The 16,430-nt window shown below is 45.6% G+C and overlaps 1 protein-coding gene across 1 annotated transcript; it reads right to left on the bottom strand.

Moving 5' to 3' along the window:
* Window positions 1-8,838: 8,838 nt before the first annotated feature.
* Window positions 8,839-9,378, bottom strand: LOC115651245 (olfactory receptor 10V1-like; the record flags this gene model as incomplete). Its single annotated transcript, XM_030562189.1, has 1 exon — window positions 8,839-9,378. A coding segment is annotated over one exon (540 nt), but the record flags the coding sequence as incomplete, so codon positions are not given.
* Between the last annotated feature and the right edge of the window lie 7,052 nt (window positions 9,379-16,430).

The following is a 16,430-nucleotide window of genomic DNA, read 5'->3' as shown; positions in this document are numbered from 1 at the left end:
CCACTGGAGGAGTATGGAGATATGCTGCTGGCTTTGTAACCGCGCCACAGTGAAAGGGCATTCCCCAGTCCCTGTGAATGCAGGGGCGTTCCCCTGTCCCTGTGAACACTCATTGCATGGATGCTCAGTGGATGGATCCCTGGACTCGGGTGAAAGTGAGCCAGTATGGGCTGGTACAGTGTACTGGTAAGAAACTGGTACTGGTCTGGTCACAGCTCCTTTTGCCTTCCCCGTCGGTGGCCCTGCTTTAATGTGGGCTGCGTACGGGCTGGTTCCAGCTTCTTACCAGTATGCTGTACCGGCCCATACCGGCTTACTTTCACCCCGAGTCCAGGGCTCTGGCCCCCAGCAGGGCAGAGCAACAAACAGTCCAGCAAGCTCGGGCCCTCCGACAGGGTGGAGCAGTGAACAGGAGCTCAGGACCTCAGGCAGGGTGGAGTACCATACAGTCTAGGGGCTCAGACCCTCGGGCATGCTGGAGCACCATATTGTCTAGGGCAGGGGAGGGCAAACTACTGCCTATGGGCCAGATCTGGCCCATCAGGGCTTTTGATCCAGTCCATGGGATTGCCAGCCTCGTGGCACAGCAGGGCTAAGGCAGGCTTCCTGCCTGCCCTGGCCCCATGCCACTCCTGGAAGCAGCCAGCAACATGTCTCTGTCGCTCTTGGGGGAGAGGCGGGGCAGAGGGCTCTGTGTGTTGCCCTTGCCTGCAGGCACCATCCCCCCACAGTTCCCATTGGCCGAGAACAGGGAACTGTGGCCAATGGGAGCTTCAAGGATGGAACCCACAGGCAAGGGCAGCAGGTGGCAAAGCTGCCTGCCCCACTCCACCTCCAGGAGCCATTGACAGACATGCTGGTCACTTCAGGGAGTGGCGCAGGGCCAGAGCAAGCAGGGAGCCTGCCTTAGCCCCACTGCGCGCCTTTGCCACCCTGGAGCCACTTAAGGTAAGCGGCGCTGGGTCGGAGACCGCACCCTGAACCCCTCTTGCATCCTGCACCCCAACCCCCTGCTCTGAGCCCCCTGCCACACCCCCAACCTTCCTGCACCCCAGCCCCCTACCCTGATCCCCCCTACCGTGAGCCCCCTCCTGCAACCTACTCCCCTTCTGGACTCCAACCCCCTTGCCCTGAGGCCCTTCTTGCATACTGCACCCCCTCCCACACCCTGCACTCCCTCCCGCACCCCAACCCCCTGCCCCAGCCCTACATTCATGGCCCTGCATACAATTTCCCCACCCATATGTGGCCCTCAGGCCAAAAAGTTTGCCCACCCCTGGTCTAGGGGCTCAGGCCCTCAGGCAGGGCAGAGCACTAAAGACAGTCTTACATCCTGGTTCTGGCATAGGGCAGACAAACGCAGTCCTCTTGGCCTAAGGTGGGGAGGCTGCCACCCCAGGAGTGGGGTTGGCAGCAGGGTATAGGGGCACACAGGCCCACCTACTCCAATAAGTCCCAGCCCAGGGCCCTAACAGCGGTGGAATGTTCCACCACTGGGTCAATGGGGATCCGACCAAAACATGCTGACTGGGGTTCAGGCAACAACACAACCAAACTACAGTTTGGTGTCTCTGGGCTACTTCCAGCACTCCTCTCATGGTGTACCTTTGGTTTGAGGTCATCCTCCATCTCCCCAGGGTACACTGGCTAGCGGGAGCCCCAGCAGTTCCTCGGCGCCCTGGTTGGCTGGTGGATCTGGCAGCTCTGATCAGTTCTCGCCACAGCAGGGGTCCTCTTCAGACTCAAGCCCAAGCAATAGGCAGGAGGCAGTTCTCTCCTCCGGCAGCTCCAGCTCAACTGAGCTGCAAAGCCCACCTTTTATACTTCCTGTCCTGTGCCTCTGCTTCTGGCGGGGTGCGTGTCCTTGCTTTGCTCACCTGGGGTTGGGTGGGGGTTCCTCCCTGTCAGTCTCAGAGGGAGGCCACATCTCCTCATTACATGGACATTATTAAGCAGTGTATGATTATTACAGCTGAAATCCTTTTTGCAGAGAAGAAAGACGTTGGTGCCTTTGACAACTGCTGCTCTCAGACACACAGCTATTAGGCAGTGTGATGGGGCATCCACTCCACACTGGCTGGTAAGGGCTTAATGGAGCCCTGGGGAGGCTGTGCAAAAAGCAGCCAATAGGAGAGGGCCAATCAGTGCCGGGCAGGCCCATATAAGAAGAGCTGCAGGGCAGAGCAGATTTAGTTGCTCTCTGGAGCTTGAGGTGGACAACTGTCTGCCTTGCACCTTGGACAGAACAATGCTGGGCAGGCTCAGGGAAGTGACAGCAAGCTCCTGACTGACTGCTGAGACTGGCATGCAAAGACCCTGAGATAAGGGTGAAGAAGGTGCTGAGGCTGCAGGGATGTGGCCCAGGAAAATAGACTGAGAGGTTGGAGGGGACACAGCATGTGGCTGCCATATATTCCCTCCCTGGGCTGGGACGTGAAGTAGTGAGCAGGCCTGGGACCCCCCGCACCTCCACTCACCACTGAGGAAGTGGCTGGACCATCGAACTGTGGTACATTACCCTGGAGAGGCCTGAGGAAAAGCATAGAGTGTGGCAGTTGGAAGGTTGTGTCCTGAAGAGGACGCCATGGTCCTTGGAATGACACAGGTCCAGGAGCAGAAGTGACAGCAAGAAGAAAGCATACCGGCTAGCAGAGCTAATCCGCGGGACAGCCAGCAGGAGGTGCTAGTGTGGTGAGTCGCACTCTGTCACATGCACAAGATGTTTTCAAGCAGTTGTGTGAGAAACTGAAAATTGAAAAATTTTCTGTGGCAGTGGATGAATCCTGTGGTGTCAGGGATACAGCTCAGCTAGCACTGTATATCCGTTTTTTTGATGGAGAGAAATTTGTTGAGGCTTCGTTGTCCCTTATACCACATAATAATCATACAACTGGTGAGGATTTGTTTGTCTGTTCAAACGTTTTGTGTCTAATAAAGGTTTAGACGTGACTGAGATTGTGTCAATTACAACAGATGGTAGTCCTGCCATGATTGTTAGTCCCCAAGACCTTGTGAAATGTCTGCAAAATCTGAACCCCAATTTGATTTCCTATCACTGTGTGTAATCCACCAAACTGCACTTAGTGCAAACCTTAGCACTGAGTTTGCTAATGTAATATCAATGGTGATCAAACTTGTCATCATTCTTCAGTCTAGGTCAGTACTGCCACACAGACAGTTCAAAAGCTTTCTTTCAGAAATATCTGCTGATTACAATGACTTGTTGGTTCATAATGACATCTGCTGGCTGAGCAAAGGTCAAGTACTAAGAAGGCTGTGGGAAATCAGAGTTCATGAGGAAGAATATCTACATAAAATTCCAGAGAAAAAGGCAGAAGAGCTACACGCATTTTTGAAGGATGCCGCAAGCATGAACATCCTGGCCTTTGTTGTTGATTTGACAGGCCACTTAAATGATTTCAGTGTAAAGCTGCAGCGGTGAAATCACAATGTAGTAGATCTTCACAGCAGTGTTGCTTTATTTCAAAACAAACTGAGTCTTTTCAAAAGTGATTTGGAAACTGGGGAGATGCTGCATTTCCTGACTCTGCTAAGCTTCCGGGACACTGGAGACCTTGATCAGATGGTGTTCTCTCTGGACAGGCTTCATCAAAACTTCCAGTAGAGGTTCCAAGAATTTATAAGTGTTAAAGACATGTTCCTGTTTGTAAGGAACCCATTCATGGTACAAACAAATGGGCCTTGGTGTGATCAAGAAAAAGTATCCTTTCCAAATGTTGAAAAAGCAAAACTATAACTGGAGTACTGATTTACAACTGGCTGAAACGCTTAAGGTGTGGCACACTGAAACTACGTCTGAAACTTCTGCTAGACTCAAGTATCCACACTTGAGAAGGTAACATATAACATCTTGACTACGTTTGGCTCAAGGTATATGTGGGACTCAGCGTTCTCAACATTGAACAACATTCAGTTGCATAATTGCGCCGTTTTGACTTATGATCATCATCTGTGCAATTGCCTCAGTCTAGCCTTGATTGAACTCACTCCAAACTTGAAGGCCCTTGTCCAGCAGAGGACCTGTCACTTTTCCCACTGATGGTGAGTATTATACTTATATATTATTCACATATATTTTATTTTAAATTTGTATTGCCATATAGAATTACATTTTCAATTGTGATACTACAGTTTTAGCAGTGTGTGTGTGTGTGTGTATTTGTTATTGGAAAGACTTGAATCATAAAGCTAAGGTAAAGAGTTCATGTTTATACGTATTTTCTTTCAAACTCTGATATTAATATTAAATCACAAAAGGCTTGAAAGTTTTGAATGTTTTTCTATCTATACACATATATGCCTACAATAATGCCTACAATAATTTTATTTGACAAAACGAAAGTTAATACTCTTTGTAAAATTAAAATGAATTCAAAACTTAAAACAGTTGTCTGAAAGTGTTTTAATGCTAATATTTGCATTTATTTGACATTATATCTATGTGCTTTCTCAAAATCTCAGATGTAATTTATTACATCTTTCTTGGAGGTTATTTTTAGGTTATATAGTGGTTTGATTTTATTTTTCATTTAATGCACTAAAATATAAACAATGGGATCTCCTCTGCACCAAAAAATTAAAAACTTCATGCAATATTTTAAAATTCTGCATATTTTATTTGTCAAAATAAGACAATATAATCATTTTAATCAGTTTAAATTATTTTGGTAATTTATTTCAAAATACGTGTTAACAAGTATGTCTGTAACAATACAAACAACAAAGATTAAGGAAATGTTTTTTGACAAATAGATTCCTTACTAGGCTTATTAATACATAACTTTGAGTAATAATTCATTTAAACTTCAATACAGAAATGTATTTACCACATCCCTCAGAAGCAGTGCAAAAGCTTGGGGGAGTCAGAAGTAACAGGGGAGATGAGGGAGAGGGAAGTAATTGCAGGGAAGGAGCCTAGGCATGAATCTGGAGGGTTGTTTGGTGTGAGTGGGAGAAGTATGGAACAAGGGTTTTTTGGGGGGTTGTTAGGGAGTGGGGGTTCCTCCTCCATGCAGACCCTGGCTGACCCCCAGCCTCTCCCATTCAGTCAGACACATCTGCTCCTGTCCCCATGTGTCCCTGCACCCCCACTCAGCTACCACTCCTCTCACATTCCCAGATATCCCTGCACCCCCTCCCTCCTGTCCCTATGCATTTCCTCCCTCATCCCCATGCACCCCTCCCCTGTCCCATGTGTCCCTGTACCCCTACTCCAATTCAGCCCCCACTCCAGTCTGTCCCCCCCACTAACTCTTGCTAGTTTATGTAACCCTGCAGCAGTTCCATGTGACCCATTCTCTGTCCCTCCCTATATCCCATGCCTCCTCATTTGGTCTTGTGGGCAGCCTCTCCTCCTTCCTATTGGCTGCTTGCTGCTATTGCCATTTTGCTGGCTGCCCTCTGTTCTGGTGCCATAGCAGCCCCTAGTGGACAAATGGCATAATTGCAGCACCTCTTGGGCAGAATGTATTTTTTGCATTAAAGAAATCTGAGGGGGACATGAATTCTGTGCATGCACAGTGGTGCAGAATCCCCCTAGGAGTAATAATGCATAGCATTGTATGTGTTTCTTGTACAGGGGCACTTGTAGTGTGAACAATATTTCTCTGTAGCCTGGACCTTGACTAAACCTTGATCAAGAAATGTGGACTTTGACAAAAAATAATTGGCTGTCCGTGCCTTAGCAGGTCTGTTGATTCCCTCAGCCAATGGGCAGTTGGGCCAATCAGCAGGCTCAGTTGGGGCCTAGACTGCTTAGGGTTAAGCTAGCTGGTGGTCCCACTAGCTGTGAGCCCTTATTCCAGACAGTAAGGAGATGGCTGACACAGAGACTTGTGGAACATAGAGACTGGTTCTGTTCCGATGCTTAGGCTAATCAGGACTGATGCTATTGTTACAATTACAGCAGTGACTAGAGAACCCAGTTCAGTGTTCTAGCCACATTGGCTCTCATTGACACAGAAATAGTTTTGATGGTTCTTTGGGGACTCAGCTCAGTCTCTAGAGGGACCCAGACCAGTTCTCGTGTCACCCAAATGCCCAGTATAGCTGGCATTAAGTGACTCCCTTGCTAGCAGACTCTGTAGACCAGTGGTTCTTAATCTGGGTGCACACACGCCCTGGGGGTGCGAGATGCCATTTCTGGGGGTGTGAGACATGCCAGAAATTTTTAGAAGGTAAATCATCGAAAACACAAATTAAGCACAGGCACGTAAGTACAATTACTTTGTCTCATCAAACCTATGTATTTATTAACATTATACATTTTTAATGATTACTGTAATATACAAACAAATAAATATATCTAGGTTTAAAGAACTGACCTACTTCAATGATTTTTGATAAGGGCTGCGAGAACGTATTTTGAGAACCAAAGGGATGCAGGTTAAGAACCACTGCTGTAGATGGACCAGTATGAGGCACATTAGCAGGGAGATGAGGGCCAAAAGTGTACAGAACTTTGTATTGCTGCTGCATCTCTTCTGGGAACAGAGGAGTTCAGGCACCAGAGCTGTCACTTCAGCACCTCTCTCTCACCAGCTAAATTGACTAAAAGCTATGGCTGGGCAGAAAATATTTGTTCCATCCTACAAGAATTTTTGAGATTTTGAACATTTTTTCCCCTTGGAATTGGGGCCAAAAAAGTGAAAATATTGAAAAATTTTGTGACCCGACACCAGTCCCCCTCCGTCCCCCCCAAAAAAAACCCCAAAACAACCCACCACCAACAAAAAACCAAGCACCTCTTGGTTTGGGTCAATCAAAACATTTTGATAACTTGGAAATGTTTTGTTTTAGATTTTGACCTTTTTTTCCTTCTTCACTTTTTTGGGGTACATATTAAGTTACATTTCTACATAAAAAATCTTTTTGAACTGAAACACTGAAGCTTTTCATTTTGAAAATGTTAAAACATCACAAAACTTTTCTTCCGATGTTTTTTCAAGTTGGGACATTCATCAGAACTGACTGTGACGCGGAGGCCCCTTGGCAAAGAGTTCCTTGTTCTTTGCAAACAACTCTTGTCGCGGACTTGACAAACTTACTAAGCCAAACAATGTCTTGCAGGGTATTTATCAACAAAGTGTAGTATATAAGGTAACTATAGAGAGCTCTTAACTTGTCAAGATTCATAGTCATTGCAAGATGTGTGCACAGGTAATATTTAAGGAATAATGTATTTACATTGAAAGTTTGCTTTATGGACTTAAGAGTAAAAGTTAATAACCAGGAGACAATATTCTCAGTGTTACCACTAGGGCTCGAAGTCAAGCCTAGGGTATGTCTACACAGCAAAGAAAAACCCACGGCTGGCTCATGCCAGTCAGCCCAGGCTCACGGGGCTCAGGCTGCAGGCCTCCTTCATTGCTGTCTAGATTTCTGGGCTTGGGCTGGCTCCTTCCCACTTTGCATCTTGGATCTGGTCTACGCTACAGAGTTACACAAGGCAGCTTATATTGACCTTATTGTGGAAGTATTTACACTTAAATTTTGCTCTGGCTGATGTAACTGCCCTGCTATGCCAACTTAATAATTGCACCACCACAAATGGTGTAGAGTCAAAGTCGATGTAGTTAGGTCGATACAGTGTCACTGCAGACACTGTGTTGCTTATGTCGACTGTTACTGGCTTTCAGAAGCCATCCCACACTGCTGCACACTAACAGTGCAATCAATACAAGTGGTCCTAGTCAGGATGCACACCACCGACACAAGAAGCAAAATGTAGACAGGCATAAGCAATGTAATTACTGCAGCGGCTGTATGCCGACATAAGTTAGGTCAATTTAATTTTGTAGTGTAGATATTTCCAAGGTGTGATTCCTCACCAAATAGCTCCCTCCACCTCTTCAAAGACAGTTCCTTTTTAAATTGCTGTAGTTCTTTTGCTCTCTGGTGTACACAATCCATTTCTATCATGGCATTGTCTCTTAATGACTCACAAGTGTTTGCAGAGAAAGGGCTTATATTGAACAATCCTGTTTCCCTTCTGCTTGCTTTTCCTTACATCCCTCTTATTAAACTAAACCAATATATTCATAGAGCAAACATCCCAATAACCAAGTCAACATACAGTGTTCATAAATTATTACAGAGCAGCTCAGTGACAATTGGTTGGGCTCCCCCAACATTCCATCTCTTGTGTGTTTGGAGAGGGTAACTACTTACTACATTCTGAATCTATATAGAGAAACTCCATGCAGAAAAATGATGTTAAAAGACTCCTTTTCAGGTTACATAGCAGTTACTTGAAAACTAGGACATTTTAGCATTAAGATTGCCTGCAGCATCAGTTTTATCTGTGTCCTTTCTGCCACTCTATGTGCTGGTGTGGAAACACTGTAGATGTCTGGGAGCAAGCTCAATGACCAATTGGAAGGTTCAGAAAAGTAGGATCAAGAATCTAGCAAGTTCTACTGAGCATGCCGCTGCTTATAATTCGGCCAAATCTGAATAAAATTTTGTGGAAAAAGCATAAATATCTGCCTGCCAAATTTGAAGTTTCTAGTCCAAACCCCTAAGCAACTAGAACTGTTGAAAAAATGTAGAAACATTTAATACTGACAAATCTACCCTAGTCTGAGATTGCAGCCATTGCTGTCAAGTGAGCAATCAGTATGATATTTGTCTAATCAGAATTCAGCATGCAACCCACATGACGGTTCAAGGCACCTTCATAATTTCACTTTCCAACACCGTGGGCTCCTTGTACCACTACAACCTGGGTCCAGAACGCAACTGGTTCCCTAGATCAGGAATCCTGTATGGCCCATTCCCAAGCACCTTGAGCCATCCAATTCTAACTGTTTCTCTGATTTAGGGCCCAAAGGTATCACTTTCTTGGGACAGCACTTTCCTTCTCAGCACTCTGCTCAGAGCATCCTTTAGCTCCTTGTTCCTCATGCTGTAGATTAGGGGGCTCAGTACAGGGGTCACAAAGGTGTAGACCACAGACACCACCTGGTCTTGCTCCGGGGAGTAGCTGGGGCTGTTGTGGGAGTAAATGAAGATGCAGCAGCCATATTGCAGAAGGACAACTGTCAGGTGGGAGGAGCAAGTGGAGAAGGCGAGGTGCCATCCGGCCACAGAGTGGATCCGCAGGATGGCAGCCACAATAAAGACATAAGAGATGCAAATCAGAAGGAAGGGGATGGTCAGGGTTACCATAGTCACAGCAAAAATGTTGGCTTCAAGGCTCTTCATATTGCCACACGTCAGCTGCAAGGTGGGCAGCACATCACAATAGAAGTGGTTGATTTCATTGGTGCCACAGAACAGCAGGTGGAACAGCAGAACAGTAAATTGAAGAGCAAATAAGAACCCCAGCACCAGTGACCCAGCGACAAGGCACACATTGTATCAGCCTCATTTGGGACCAAGGTCCTCACTTCACAGGAGAAGTGACAAAAGAGCTCTGCATAGTCCTAAGGGTGAGGCAAAGGTATTATGTGGCAAGTCGCCCTCAGGCTTCGGGTCTCGTAGAAAGGTCAAACAGATCTTTAAAAACCGCACTCTGAAAGGTTAATGACTCATTGGGCAAAAACTGGGATAAACATCTCCCTTTAACCCTCATGGCAATAAGATTCACACTAGGATCTCATGGTTTTATACCTCATGAGGTATTATTTGGAAGACCAATGGTGACTCCAGAGCTATGGTGGATGCCAGGAGAGGTACCCCCTGATGAATATTGGCTGTGAGCAGTAACTGATCAGTACATAAAATCTCTACTGGATTCATCACTAATGTAGCCATCACCTTGAAGGCCAACAGTGAGAAAATGGATCAAAGGTTGAATAACAATCTGAAGTTTGTTGAATGGAATGTGGGTGATCGAGTCCTGTTTCAGTATTATTCTGCAAAGAATTGTCCTCTTAGGCTATGTCTACACTACGAAATTACTCCGATTTTACAGAATTCGATTTTTGGCAACAGATTGTATAAAGTCGAGTGTATGCGTTCACACTAAGCACATTAATTCAGCGGTGTGCGTCCATAGTACCCAGACTAGCATCGACTTCTGGAGCGTTGAACTGTGGGTAGGTATCCCATAGATCTCGCAGTCACCCTTGCCCATTGGAATTCTGGGTTGAGATCCCAGTGCCTGATGGGGCAAAAAACATTGTCACGGATGGTTCTGGGTACATGTCATCAGGCCCACCTCTCCCTCCCTCCCTCCCTCTGTGAAAGCAATGGCAGACAATCGTTTCGCGCCTTTTTTCCTGGGTTACCTGTGCAGATGCCGTACCACGGCAAGTATGGAGCCTGCTCAGCTGACCGTCATCATATGTCCCCTGGATGCTGGCAGACACTGGACTGCATTGCTACACAGCAGCAGCTCATTGCCTTTTGGCAGCAGACAGTGCATTACGCCTGGTAGCCATTGTCATCATACTCCTGGGTGCTCTTTTAGCCGACCTTGGTGAGGTCGGTCAGGGGCACCTGGGCAGACATGGGAGTGACTCAGCCAAGTCATTCACATCTTCTGGCAAGCAGCCAGAAGATGACGATGGCTACCAGTCCTGCTGCACCATCTGCTGCCAGCCTAAGATGTATAAGATAGATGGAATGGATCAAAACAAGAAATAAAGCAGATTGTTTTGTATTCATTTGCTCCCCTCTCCCTCTATGAAATCAACGGCCTGCTAAACCCAGGGTTTTGAGTTCAATCCTTGAGGGGGCCATTCTGTGTGACAGTCGTTTGTGTTTCTCCCTGATGCAAAGCCATCCCTTTTGTTGATTTTAATTCCCTATAAGCCATGTCGTCAGTTGCCCCTCCCTCCATCAGAGCAATGGCAGACAATCGTTTCACGCCTTTTTTCAGTGCAGATGCCATACCATGGCAAGCATGGAGCCTGCTCAGCTCAACACAGCAGTCAAGAACATTGTAAACACCTCGTGCATTATCGTGCAGTTTATGCAGAAGCAGAACCTGAAAAACCAGGCGAGGAGGTGGCTACGGCAGCATGGCGACAAGAGTGATAAGGACGTGGACACACAATTCTCTCAAAGCACGGGCCCCGGCGCTTTGGAGATCATGGTGTTAATGGGGCAGGTTCATGCAGTGGAACGCCGATTCTGGTCCTGGGAAACAAGCACAGACTGGTGGGACCACACAGTGTTGCAGCTTTGGGACGATTCCCAGTGGCTGCAAAACCTTCGCATGTGTAAGGGCACTTTCATGGAACTTTGTGACTTGCTTTCCCCTGCCCTGAAGCACCAGAATACCAAGATGAGAGCAGCCCTCACAGTTGAGAAGCGAGTGGTGATAGCCCTGTGGAAGCTTGCAATGCCAGACAGCTACCGGTCAGTCAGGAATCAATTTGGAGGGGGCAAATCTACTGTGGGGGCTGCTGTGATGCAAGTAGCCAAAGCAATCACTGAGCTACTGCTACCAAAGGTAGTGACTCTGGGAAATGTGCAGGTCATAGTAGATGGCTTTGCTGCAATGGGATTCCCTAACTGTGGTGGGGCGATAGATGGAACCCATATCTCTGTGATCCTGCTGCCGTTCCTGAAGCTCCACCAGACACTGGAGCATGTCCGTTTGATCCTGCAGGAGCCCCAGCGTTGCATCCTGCCTCCTCTGATCTTCCTGCCGCCACCTCTCATCTCGATTGTCCCTCCTGTCCTCACGTTCGTCCCTCATGTCCTCAAGTTCATTGGCTGCTTTCCTGTATTGTGATACTGTATCCTTCCACACATTCAGATGAGCTCTTTCATTGCGGGTTGACTGCATGATCTCAGAGAACATTTAATCGAGCATGCGTTTTTTTCACCGCCTTATTTGCGATAGCTTTCGTGATGGAGGAGGGAGGCTTGAAAAATTTGCAGCTGTGGGAGGGAGGGAAAAACGGGAGAGAAGTATTTAAAAAGATACATATTACAGAACAATGGGTATACTCTGTATGGTGAACACTATTCACATTACATAGCACATGTGATTTTGGCACAAGGTCACATTTTGTATCTTATATCGAGTGCCTGCAGCTTTGGTGTTAGAGATCACAAACGCAGGGTTGGGCAACAGAATTCAACTTGCATGCGGCCATGGTAAGTCATAGTCTTTCAGCTTCTGCAACCTTCATAAAAGCAGCGCCCTCCTTTCCCATACCAAGCAAAGTCCATTGAGTGCTGTGGTTTTCATGTTAATGTGCAGCAGCAGAAACCAAACTAACCCCCCTCCCATCCAATTCTCTGGGATGATCACTTTACTCCACCCCCCGCTGCATGGCTGGTATCATGGAAGATCCCTACTAGCCAAACGCGAACAGCTAATGCATCCCCCCCCACCACTTGGCTAACTGTAGGGAGGATTCCTTTTCAGCCACAGGCAAACAGCCCAGTAGGAACAGCCACCTCTAAATGTCCCCTTAATTAAATTCCCGTATTTCAACCAGGTTACCATAAATGATGTCACTCTCCTGAGGATACCACAGAGAGATGAAGAATGGATGTTGTTTGAATGGCAGCAAACACTGGGACTGTATGCTGCCAGGCTTTGTCATGCAATGATAACAGATTACTTGCTACTAGCATGGCGTGGTAAAGTATCCTACCATGGAGGACGGAATAAGGCTGCTCTCCCCAGGAATCTTCTGCAAAGGTTTGTAGATTACCTCCAGGAGAGCTTCATGGAGACATCCCTGGAGGATTTCCGCTCCATCCCCAGAGACGTTAACAGACTTTTCCAGTAGTGGTACTGGCCATGAATGCACCCCAAGTCCTCAGACCAAATTAATCATTAAAAAATGCTTGCTTTTAAACCATGTATTATATATACAAAGGTACACTCACCAGAGGTCCCTTCTATGGCTTCATGGTCCAGGATACCACCTTGGGAGGGTGAGAAAAAAATCCTGGCTGTCAGGGAGAACGGTGTGCTGAGTGCTCTCCTCAAGCTCGTTGTCCTCTTCCTCCTCATCTGCAAAATCCTCAGGCATGGCTGAGAGTACCCCTTCCTCGGAATCCACAGTCAGCGGTGGGGTAGTGTTGGTGGCTCCCCCTAGAATTTTATACAGCTCGGCATAGAAGTGGCATGTCTGCGGCTCTGCCCCAGAGCATCCATTTGATTCTTTCGTTTTCTGGTACGCTTGTCTGAGCTCCTTAAGTTTCATGTGGCACCATGTTGAGTCCCTGTTGTGGCCTCTCTCCATCATGCCCTTGGAGATTTTTTCAAATGTATTGTCATTTCATCTTTTGGAACGTAGTTCTGCTAGCACGGAATCATATCCCCATACAGTGATCAGATCAAGTACCTCCCGTATGGTCCATGCTGGAGCTCTTTTTCGATTCTCAGACTGCATGGTTACCTGTGCTGATGAGCTCGACTGGCCAAACAGGAACTGAGATTCAAAAGTTCACAGGGCTTTTCCTGTACACCTGGCCAGTGCATCTGAGTTGAAAGTGCTGTCCAGAGTGGTCACAATGGTGTGGGATAGCTCCCGGAGGCCAATACCATTGAATTGCGTCCACACTAACCCTAATTCAAACTGGTGATATCAATTTCAGTGCTAATCCCCTCAGCGAGGAGGAGTACCGAAATAGATTTTAAGAGCCCTTTATGTCGAAGTAAGTGGCTTCGTTGTGTGGATGGGTGCACGGTTAATTTGATCTAATGCTACTAAATTCGACATAAACTCATAGTGTAGACCAGGCCTTAGTCCCAGATGGGTTGGTCTTGTAACTATTGTGAATAAAGCCAGTTGCACTACCTACCAATTAGAACTGAAATCTGGAAAGAAACAAATAACCAAAGAGTTCCATAATTCACCACTTAAGGCATGGAAAGGGAACACTGGTCCTGACAATTCTGTTAAGGAAAAGAATAAGAAAAGTGATCAGAAACCAGCATAGGTAAAATTAATTGTTTTTGTTTTCTTTTATAGGATGCTGGAAAGGAAAAGCACGTACGATTCAGGAAAGGCTCTAATGTATATAGTTATGATATGGTTATGCCTATGGACTTGTAAAAGTTTAATAGCTAAGGAAAATGAACATTCATTCTGTAAGGTAAATGAAAGGCTACCTTTCGAGTATAATCAAGAGGAAGATATGAAGAAAAAGGAGGTAATATATAACAAAGAGCTTTGAGGATGAAGAAGATAGTGAGGATGAGGAATATGATGACAAAGGAGCCAGAATCCAAATGATGGGAATGGTACCACTTGTTGCCCCTACAAAGCCTTTCCCGGAGGATAGTAGAACAGAGCCATCACCTAAAGGACCGGTCAAGGTTTGCACCTTTGGATTTGAGCATCAGGGAAGACGAAATCTACCACCAATTCAGCTTCCTCTCAATTCTATTATATGCTTTCAACAGATGCACTTTCCAATTAGGGAAAATGAAGATTGGGTATGCCAAACTAATGATGATAAAGTTAAATTCCAAATCCTAGAAAGACCAAGGAAAGAAGCATCTTCAAAGCCTATTACAAAAATAACAATGAACTTCCCTCTTACTACCACACTCTTTAGGGCAGCAAGACCAAAAAAAATAGAGGATCTAAGGCTAAGAAGGGGAATGTGGTTTGGAAGGGAGATCAGAAATGAGGAAAGAGAATGGGCCATGCTATCTGCATATAAATCGAAAACATTCTGTTATCTAGCTGTTACTAAACAACTGCAGAACTCAACCCAAGTTTTTGGCCCAATCCGTAAAACTCCCCCTGAATGTGTATGGCAGGTCCCCACAAAAACTTTTTAAAACTGTTTTAGGGACCTTACTAAATGGATTTCATTGAAAGTCTCATTTCTCTCTATGGTAATGCCTGGAAAAATGAATCTGTTAATTCAAATGTATCATAATCTTCAGTCTACCTCAATCAAATTATATGTGCATCCTCCTCATCATAATGAACATCTAATCATGAATCTATCTTGTCAAGCGTGTAAGGATCAATGTTCTCTTCCTCCAAGTGGTTATGTTTCATCCAAGTTTTGTAGATTAGATAATTCAGAAAAACAGCATAATGCCACTTGTACTGGAACTCTCATGATTAACACCAATATTTTGCACTCCGGATTATGAGTTGTCAAGGGCCCATTTGAATTGGAAACGTCATTCAAATTAACCATTGTGCCACCACCAAGAATTAGCTATGTAGGACCTTTTGTCATTAAAAAGGATGTATCGAGAACTGTAACGATAGAGTCTCAGTTTGTTTTAAAGAAAATTATAATGACCATAACAGATATCCACAGGGACGGCTCCAGGCACCAGCACGCCAAGCGTGTGCTTGGGGCAGCAAACTGTGGAGGGTGCTCTGCCAGTTGCCACGAGGGAGGCAGCCAGGTTGCCTTCGGCGGACCTCTCGCAGGTGTGCCACCAAATCCGCGAGACCGGGGGCCTCCCGCAGGCAAGCCGCCAAAGGCAGCCTGCCTGCCATGCTTGGGGTGGCAAAATACCTAGAGCTGCCCCTGGATATCCATCATTCCACTACATCTTCCATGTGCATCCTTTGTAACACCTTTATTGATGGGATGGAAAGCATGGTTAAAGGGTATTTTACCACCCTCTGCAACAAAGAAAGAAAAGAGATATAGTAGCCAAGGTGCTTGGAGGCATAGGAGCTGGACTTGGAGTGATTAATGTTATTGATCAGAACCTTCTCGCTAAAAGAATAGGGGACCTAGGTTATGATGCATCAATATTATCAGAGCCATTGTCATCAGCATTGATGAAGTTAGGAACTACCGAATTTGATATTGTGGATAGCCTACTTTATTGGCTAAACATCCAAGAATAAGACCACCTACAAACATTGGGGGCACTCAGCATTTTACAATCAAATCTGTCTGAGGCACTTACCTGTGTAGAGGCTCAACAATGGTTATTGAATGTGGCAAAATCCATCATAAGAGATAGTTTAAATGGAAATATGCCCCTGGAATTAAAAAGAATAATTGAAAGTAACTCTAATGATTTCGAAAAAAGGCATTCTGAATGGTGGAAACTTGTTAATTTTGCCTACTAGCCCCATAATGAAACTATTATAGCCCTTGTGCTTACCTTAAAGTCCTCTGTAGAGGAAAATATCCATCCTCTAATTCCTCTAGGAATCTTTGCCAATTGATCTTTGCTAATATCTATAGAGGAAAGTAAATGGGAGCACCTTTAGGACAAAAAAAAAAGTATAAACCTATTAATCTACAAGCGTGCATGGAACAAAAAGGATTTGGGTATACTTGTTTAAACTCGGGTTTATGGGAGGAGGTCCATATGTGTTTAAATTGTTTATCGCGGACATGTAATTATGAATTACACCACCATTCATTGGACAACAGGTGGACAAAGGTATTTGTATAACAAGTTTATGTTCAATGTTTATTGTAAATAAGTTTTATAATATAACCAGTAATTTCATGGCAAATATGTGTTTATGTCAAGTATTCAGATTAACAGGATG

This window comes from Gopherus evgoodei, chromosome 4 (assembly GCF_007399415.2).
Source record: "Gopherus evgoodei ecotype Sinaloan lineage chromosome 4, rGopEvg1_v1.p, whole genome shotgun sequence".
Lineage (NCBI taxonomy): Eukaryota > Metazoa > Chordata > Testudines > Testudinidae > Gopherus > Gopherus evgoodei.
This window is presented reverse-complemented; position numbering and strand designations above follow the sequence as displayed.